This window comes from Drosophila mojavensis, unplaced genomic scaffold (assembly GCF_018153725.1).
Source record: "Drosophila mojavensis isolate 15081-1352.22 unplaced genomic scaffold, ASM1815372v1 contig_136, whole genome shotgun sequence".
In the NCBI taxonomy this organism is placed as follows: Eukaryota; Metazoa; Arthropoda; class Insecta; order Diptera; family Drosophilidae; genus Drosophila; species Drosophila mojavensis.
This window is the reverse complement of record NW_025318667.1, coordinates 502,649-511,415: the sequence shown is the minus strand read 5'-3', so window position 1 is coordinate 511,415 and position 8,767 is coordinate 502,649. Positions and strand designations below refer to the sequence as shown.

At 44.3% G+C, this 8,767-nt stretch overlaps 1 protein-coding gene across 2 annotated transcripts; it reads left to right on the top strand.

Annotated features, from left to right (window-relative positions):
- Nucleotides 1-1,079: 1,079 nt before the first annotated feature.
- Nucleotides 1,080-8,492, top strand: LOC6585718 (peptide transporter family 1). 2 transcript variants are annotated; one of them, XM_002011309.4, is made up of 6 exons: nt 1,080-1,222; nt 1,574-1,634; nt 5,599-5,819; nt 5,886-5,964; nt 6,093-7,096; nt 7,241-8,492. In XM_002011309.4, exons 2-6 carry the CDS (start codon nt 1,616-1,618, stop codon nt 8,225-8,227), a joined length of 2,310 nt encoding a protein of 769 aa, XP_002011345.1. In that variant the 5' UTR covers nt 1,080-1,222; nt 1,574-1,615; the 3' UTR covers nt 8,228-8,492. The 2 variants fall into 2 exon arrangements, with proteins under 2 accessions (XP_002011345.1, XP_043864979.1); XM_044009044.1 differs by lacking the exons at nt 1,080-1,222; nt 1,574-1,634 and adding an exon at nt 5,479-5,527.
- The last annotated feature ends 275 nt before the right edge of the window (nt 8,493-8,767 follow it).

Sequence of the window (8,767 nt, the reverse complement as noted above, 5' to 3'; positions counted from 1 at the left end):
ACCTCTAGGAGAGGAGAAAGATTAGACGAGTTTTGCATGAAGTAAATATACTCTTATTGCACTTTGTGATCGAGTATTGCATTGCAGAGCGCTGACTAGGCGGATAACTATGTACATATAGTATACTAACTACTGAGATATATGTTTGTATACAGGCAGGTAGCTAGTCAGAGGTATGCAGCCAGGTGGTAATTGAAAAGTATCTTGTAGATACGCCTAAACTCTCGACACGTTACCTAACCAGACGCTGTGCAGATAAGAAATGAATTGGCAGAAATAAACAGAAGAAAGCAAACCGCTTAATTAATGTTTGTCAGATAAGGCGCTGATATCGAATGCTTCGCTCTGTTGAAGTATTAACATACAGATGTATATATGGTCCATATATACAGCTATACTTTATGTAGATCGCTCGGATCAGTCACTCAATAAGGCGAAGGACGTGCGCACGCGTTCTCTGCTCGTAAATACTTCAGCTGCACCGATAAACCAATAAGACGATAAGCTGATAGCCTGATAAGCCGTTATGCGCTTAGTTAACGGTTTACTATATCGGCGTCGATGGCGACACCGACAGTGACAGCGACAGCGACAGCGACTGCGAGCTGTGTGATTGCCAATGAATGACTTTGACTTCGCCTTCGACTCCGCTTACGCAGGACACACGAACGATCGCAGTCGGCGTGAAGCTCAGTGGCGGAACGCAACTGCAGTGAAATCCAATTGGAGGTCATTCGTTACCGTTGGCTTTGACAGCTGAGGAATCGTGTGCAGTTGCAGTCGACGCATACGCAAGGAATTCATGCAGTCGCAGTCGCTGCCACCGTCATCGCTCGGCATCGAAGTTGCAAACGAAATCGAAGGGCACGTGCGCAGTCGCTGTCGCACTCGCATTCGCACTCTCGCTCGCGTTCGCAGTCTCAGTCGCTGTCACCGTCGCAGTCGCTGCCGTGACGCTGCTTCAAGTCTGAGTCGAATGCGAATTAGTTTGACGACGCTGATGCCGGTGCCGCTGTCGCTGCCGCTACTGGCAGCGACGCCGACGGATTCTTGAGTTGACTTACGCGCTTCGAATATCATTCAGTCAGTCAGTCGAATGCCGTTGGCGGACTTGGACGCGTGTCGACCAAGCGCGTTCCCATCGTTTTTTTGTTTCCACTGCACGTTCTCACTGTTTAACTGAAATTTTACTGTTGTCGTTTCTCTGTTAAATGTTTATGACGTGAGTGCTAGCTATTACGACTATAATCACGAATCGTGCAACACAGATATATTCATTGACTTTTTGTTTACATCTTGAATCCAATATAATTATTTTTCTTATTTATTTTATTTATTTATTTATTTATTTTTTTTTTTTTTTTGTATTTTTATCACTTTCTGTGTGTTTTTATTTGTGCCTCTGAACTTTACGTGTGAATTAAAATAATAATAAAATTCAGAAAATATTGAAAGCTTATCTCGATTTTTTATATTTAAATTTTTAAGTGTTGTTTTGTTTTGTTTTTTGTGTTTTTTTCTTGTAACTTTATGAAATCGTTTCTGATTTCTCTTCTCTCTTTTCGATTCCAAGTGTCGCGTAACGGATATAAAGTGATATCAACCCAACAGCGAGATGACGGAAAATGAAAATGGTAATTCTTTACTTATACTTTTTCTATTGTACATATATATATATATACATACATAACGGATAAGAAGAGAAAATAATCCAAGGGTCCTATCAAAGGGTTCCCCTAAGTAGCGTAAACAAACTATATACTGGTGATTGCTGTAGGGCCTATCCGACGAGTAAATACAAGAATAATACATTTTGAGAAACAGAAATATGTGTGTAACTCGTCACTATTAGCGGGAGTGTTATGGGGCAGGGGTTTGCATTCACTCGGAGCAAAAAAAAAAAAAAAAAATCCGAACTGCAAGAAATTAATGTAAACATTGAGATTTTTAAAAATTTATAAACATACTAGATAAATCAAATAAAAATGCTTTAAATAGTGTACAGGTAACCTCTGCTTCATCGTTGGCTCTATCCGCATTGTTGTCAACTAAGACTTTTGGAGTATTACTCCAATAAATAACCCTTACACATGTCCACAGATAGCTCTTATCTCGCATAATTGGCGGTTAGGCATTAGTTCTTCACCTCTTCAATTCTTCCAAGAATACCCGATAGAGGCGCGTGTACTAAATCTTAGTTGAGCCAATCTTATCGGGTCGATAAGCTTCTAAGTGTTCGCTCGTCACGGCAATCTGTAGCGCGGCTTCACTGTACTCATTGAGCGAATGCCATTATTTGTGAGTATATATATCTAGATAAATATATAAATAAATATATATATATCAATCAATCAATCAATCAATCACGATTGACATTAAATTCACTTGTATTCTATTCTATTCTTGAGTTTGTAGCATTTGTTTACATGATTGATGCTGATTGATGCTGATCTTGTCAATCATGATTGATGTTCTGCTTTTCAAGTATACACGAACCATCAATCGTACTCCCTTTTCTGTAATGGCCATAAACAGTCAATCAATCAAGCTTCAAGCATGCTTGAAGCTGCATTCAACTTCAATGTATGGCTAATGCTAAGGCGCATTTGCATTTCCTAGTATGAGTAACGTATGGAAATTTGTTCATATAGAGCGTTTCATATATACATAGTATACTTCAGATAGACTGCGACTAGATTTAATTGGTTACATGACTAATTGGCGGCAGCCCAAGTTGACTGACTGACTGACTATGCATCTGGATGCTGTTCGAGTCGGGGGTATTGTTGTGGCGCACTACCTGTTGGTCGGTAATTGCGGTTTTTGGCACCAATAATAAAAGAGAAGAAGGAGAGAAGATTGAAAAAGAGAAAGGAAAATGTAAGACCGAATTGAATAATAAGAAGAAGGAGGCAGAGAAAAAAAGAAAGAGTTAAGAGCAGATGGATACGAGTAAAAAGCGAAGAAGAAATCAAGAGAAAAAGTCGAAGTAAATAAAAGGAAAAGACGATAAGATGAAAAAATACCAAAAGACAAGAAGATGAAGATGAAGAGAAGAAATAAAGGTATATCAAGAGAGAGAGAAGAATATAAAATAGCAGAATAGAAATAGAAAATATTTAAAGCAGAAGAGCAACAGAATAAGAGACAAGATGACATTAACAGATAAGAAGATATGAGAGAGACAAGAAGAAGAAAAGGAAACAAAGAAGAGTGAAGAGACTTGCAACGAAATCAAGGCACACAAGAAACTAGAGAAACGCGCCCATGGAGTGAGTTTGACTCGTGGGAAAATACGCGCCGCTACGAAGATATAATGGAGCCAAGCAATAGTGCTATCGTAGGACCAATAAAATGTGGGCCATATTGAACAAAGGCTTATCAATGAGAAGTGAGCTTAATCGCTTGTAAATCAGTTTGGCGCTGTTCACAAAACAAACGCTATTCTGTAGCTGATAGTGCGAAGGTAGCTATAAAGATGATAAGCCGAATCGAATCTATATGGAGCTGTTCCCACAATTTACGACTCGCGACTCGAGACCCGCGACCAGTGACTCGCGACTTTATCAAGTGGTAATCACATGGCGTTCCTTGTTACACATGTACATCCGAATCGTATTACCTGGCACTCCTACACGTTCGCCCATTTCCCCTTATTTCACTACCAAGAAATGCTCATGACTAAGCTCAATAGATTTTCCAATTAAATTCAAGGAGCAAGTATAGGGAACACTCTCACAGGTGAATACTGTCAAGTTTTCTTTCTTGTATTGATAACGAAGAAATATATATAATGCGGAGGGACTGAGATAGAGAGAGGGGGAGTGAGATAGAGAGAGAGAGAGAGAAAGAGAGACGAGTAAAAACTCTCGCACTGAGCAATCAGAAAATCTGTTGGAATGAATAAATGAAGCTATAAATATATCAACCCAAGCTATGAATCAAAAGTTTTTAATCAACTCTAAAGATCTCAAGAGCAAACTGAGTGTAAATAAAGATGTTAGCATGGCTATGATTGACTACAAGATACCCTGAATGAATGTATGATCATAATACCTATCTAATAATATCTAAGGCAACAAGAGAGACAGAGAGAGAGAGCGAGAGAGAGAGAGAGAAATAAATGTTTGCTTCTTGTGAATAAGAGAAGGTTCAAATGCTATGGAAATCAATTAGAATGAGTCAGTGCATGAGAATGCCATGCAATCAGAGCTATCGGCAAACGATATTTATCGATAATTGAACCATTGAATGAACGACAGACGACATTGAACAATTTGCACAAATTTGTTTTGCTAGTTCCCATCGCCTCGACTCGGTTCGAATCAAATCAAATCGAAACTTCAAATAGCCACCGCCAAGCGATACCTGACTTTGATAAGCGTTACGATACGAGGGACGACAAAACAGTAGGCGGGACGCCAACAAAAATAGAAATTAGGAGCAAGCCACGTCGAGTACAAGGCAATTCATGCATTTGATATGAGCGAATTCCTCGGCTTGTGCGAATTATACGGTCGGAATGTCCGTCATAAATGTTTATCGAAATGTTTATCATGCGATTAACGAATGATCGACTAAACGCTTTCTGCTTTATTGAATGGGAGTCGGACTACCTGACTTCCAGCTGATAGCAAATGTCAAGTCTAGCATTGCTTTTTGAATGGGCAGTCTATTGCCTCGACTCCCCCCTCCCCGACACTGAGCGCCTCGAAGACTAAACGTGCAGCTGACAGATGTGGAGCCCACATAGCAATAATTGCTTTGTAACAGTGTTTTATTTATAGGGTCTCAACGATTCCTTCTCCGACAGCTAAGCACCCGGTCTAAATGAGAGGCCAGCGAGCATTAGAATTAGACTTCAGCTGCTCCACTTCTCTGCCATGACTCTTAGCTCTATTGCTTCACATTGCGCACAGCTTACATACATATTTGTAACTTTGGTTGATTGCAAATCCGACTAGGCTGACTGTAATAGGGGGAAAACAGCTTCTTGCATTACGCTCTTCGACTGCTCTCCATTGAGTCGGCTCGTCATCGACTCTGCTCCCGCTCACTGCGTCGGCTTCACTCACGGCTAGCAGCTGTGCATAGCCCTCTGGTTACGAGTCCCACATACTGCCAGAGAGGGAATCTGCTCGTCGATTTCCCTTGTCGACCCTGCTTCACTTGACTAACAGCTGAAAGCTGGCGATTCGTCAGCTGACAGCTAATGCATCTTAGCATTAGGATTTGGTTCCATTCAACTCTTCGTAATCGCAATTATAGGCATATCCATTTACGATGTTTCACAAGCGGAAAGCTGAGACTAGCGGGCGCATTATCTGTATGGCCTGAAGCACGTATTTGGACTCCCCTTTGGCGATAAATGACTCTCTGTTTGGCTAATGCGTGGAAATTTATGCCCTGTGTCTGATTCCATATTTCGTTTGACTTTGGGACGATAAAGTGTGCCTGATCCGTGCCATAGGAGCTCTGCTACTGTCAGTCGCAATGGCATCGCCGCCAGAGATAGTACCGCTTCTTGGTGACTTTCCATTGACTTTCAATAGACTGCCTGACTGAGCTGATTTCCTTTCTCCCCCTCTTCCTTTGCAGATATCAAGCCCGCTGAGGCAGGCACTGGTGAAAATACATCCTTCACAGCGGAGTCGAAAGCCGAATCAATCCAAGAGTCTCCAGCCCCCACTGCTGCGGCGAGCGCAGAGCCAGCGAGCAATGGCAGGTCTCTGGCAGAGCTAGACCAGAAGACGAATGCCATCGAACCACAGCCCAGCAATAACTTCAAAAATATTGCCGAAGCGGAGGGCCAGCAGAAGGTAAGCACAGGCAAAGACCGGAAGCTTTTCGTCCGATTTTAATCCGATCCTTTTGACACTTTACAGAAATTACCCTATCCCAAGTCCGTATTCTTTATCATCAGCAATGAGTTCTGCGAGCGCTTCAACTATTATGGCATGCGCAGTAAGTAGTGAACGAAACTCGTATCTTCCGTATCTCACGAATCTACCAAAAATGTTCGTGATTTCTTTTTACGAGACTTCTTGGATAAATCCCGCTAATCCTTTTTCTTCTTATTTCACCATCCGTAGCTGTCCTGGTCCTCTATTTGAGCAGACAGCTGGGCTACTCGGACGACACGGCGACTGTGGTGTTCCACGTGTTCACAATGTTCGTCTACTTCCTGTGCGTATTCGGTGCTATCATTTCGGACTCATGGCTAGGCAAATTCAAGACAATTTTGTACCTGTCGCTCGTTTATATTGGTGGATCGGTGCTGTTGACCCTGGGCGCCATTGGACCTTTGAGCCTGCCGGTGGAAACGTTTACGATATTGGGCCTAGCCCTGATAGCGCTTGGATCGGGGGGCATAAAGCCGTGTGTCTCGGCCTTTGGCGGCGATCAGTTCAAGGTGCCTGAGCAACTGAAGCAAATCACTTCGTTCTTCTCGCTCTTCTACTTCGCCATCAATGCGGGCTCGCTCATCTCGACGACTGTCACGCCCATATTGCGAGAGGATGTGCACTGTTTCGATGACATCAATTGCTATCCATTGGCCTTCGGAGTGCCCGCCATCCTAATGATCATCTCGGTGGTCGTCTTTGTCCTCGGCCGTCCACTCTACAAGATAAAGCCGCCAGCTGGCAACATGGTGGTTCTGGTGAGCAGCACGATCTGGACAGCAATCACAACGAAGTGCAAGGAGAAGAAGACAAATCCGCGCGAGCATTGGCTGGATTATGCGGACAAGAAGTACGATCGCAAAATGATCGAGGACGTCAAGGTGCTCATGCGTGTGCTCTTCCTCTATCTGCCGCTGCCTGTCTTCTGGGCACTGTTCGATCAGCAGGGCTCGCGCTGGACCTTCCAGGCGACGCGCATGGATGGCGACATGGGCTCCTGGGATTTGAAGCCGGATCAATTGCAAGTGCTCAACCCATTGCTCATCCTTGTCTTCATTCCCCTATACGATGTCGCCTTCTACCCGGCCTTGCGTCTGATCGGCATACGTCGTCCATTGCAAAAGCTGACCATGGGCGGGATTCTAGCTGGCATTGCCTTTATCATTTCTGGCATTGTCGAGCTCAATCTGGAGGTAAGTTTCCCTCTACCACACTGATAGTTGTTGCACCCACCTTACTCTATTCACAACTCTCTCTTTCTCCCTCTCCCTCTCTTGGTGTCTCTCTGTCCGTCTCTATTGTGCTCTCGTTCTCTTTGTTCTGTTTTGTCCACGTAGAAAACCTATCCCCAATTGCCTTACGGCCAGAATGTGCAGCTGCGCATCTTCAATCCAGAGAGCTGCGCTTACACATTCAAAACGAACCTTGAATCCCTGGACTCCTGGAAGTTGGAGCCATATAGCATGCAGGTGGAGAAGCACATCTATGTGAAAGACAAAATTGAGCTAAAATATGAGATCATCAGTACGGATCCCGCTTGTCCAGAGTACAAGGATGGCACGCAGGTGCTCACGGAAAACGCTGCCTGGTCGCTGTTCCTCAATGCGCGCAATGAGACGGTGCCCGGCTCAGACTCTTTCTGGCTGAAGGATTACGTCAACAAGCCCTCGGACAGCTACCCCCTGGTCCGCACTCTCGCCAACGTGCAACAGCAGCGACGCATCGTGTGGAAGAGCAACAAGGAGCAGTACGAGTACAATGCGAATGAGACGAACTTGGTGCGAGTCGCCTCTGGCGACTACGCCGTCTCCATTGACAACAAGCTAGTCGGCCAGTTCAGCGTCCACACAGGCGGCGTTTACACTCTGCTCATCAATGAAGTCAATGACGACTATGCCCACAGGATGATTGAGGTGACGGAGCCCAACTCAATGAACATACTCTGGCTGATACCGCAATACGTGGTCATGACCCTGGGCGAGGTCATGTTCTCTGTGACAGGGCTGGAGTTCTCCTATGCCCAGGCGCCGCCCAGCATGAAGTCTGTGCTGCAGGCCTGCTGGCTGCTGACCGTGGCCTTCGGCAACGTCATCGTCGTGATCATCGCCGAGGCGGCGCTCTTTGAATCGCAGGCCGACGAGTTCTTCCTGTTCGCCGGTCTCATGTTCGTCGACATGCTGCTCTTCATGTTCATGGCCTACAACTACAAGCCAAATGATCCTAACAAGAGCGAGGAGGTCGAGCCCTTGACCAACGGCGAGGGTCGCGATATACCACCCCTCGACATGGGCATCGATAACAAGGCCCAAAGCATTAATGAGTAGAGCCCCCCGCTTCCTTTGTTGTGTATAATATAAAGCTCTACCCCTAATGCCACCCCATCCCCCATCACCCATTCCCCACCCCACTCCCTTCCAATTGTAATTTCTATAAGTTTATACAGATATATATTTTTAATTTGTGTCCCTTACAATGTAAGTGTGAAGCTCGACGGTTTTAGGGGTCGTCGAGCGTTTGTTGAATATGAAAAGACATAGTACGCTTTAAATTAAACTAATCTAATTAAATAAATACGAAATTATAATCATACCTGTGTGTTCGTCTCTTTATCTCTCTTTCTCTTGAGAGGGAGGTTTGATTTGTCTTGCTTCTTATCTTATCGTCGCCTTCACCTCTACTCTACTCCCTTCCTTCTTCCATCGCTCCTAGATCCTAAGCCTCTTTCCTTTCCCTATCTGCACTAGCACTGTAGGCAATTCGATGTGATTTGAAGGCATCTTCTTGGAGCAGTTTCTTTAACGCCCGATGAACAAAGTAAGTCACAGTCTAGGTTAATCAATCTATCTTCGAGAAGATCCTTCGAT

Excerpts from the sequence above, each read along its gene's own strand:
- LOC6585718 (XM_044009044.1), top strand. The coding sequence starts at position 5,494 with ATGGCATCGCCGCCAGAGATAGTACCGCTTCTTG. Across the intron at positions 5,528-5,598 it reads AGAGATAGTACCGCTTCTTG|ATATCAAGCCCGCTGAGGCA; the intron begins GTGACTTTCCAT and ends CTTCCTTTGCAG. Across the intron at positions 5,965-6,092 it reads CAACTATTATGGCATGCGCA|CTGTCCTGGTCCTCTATTTG; the intron begins GTAAGTAGTGAA and ends CACCATCCGTAG.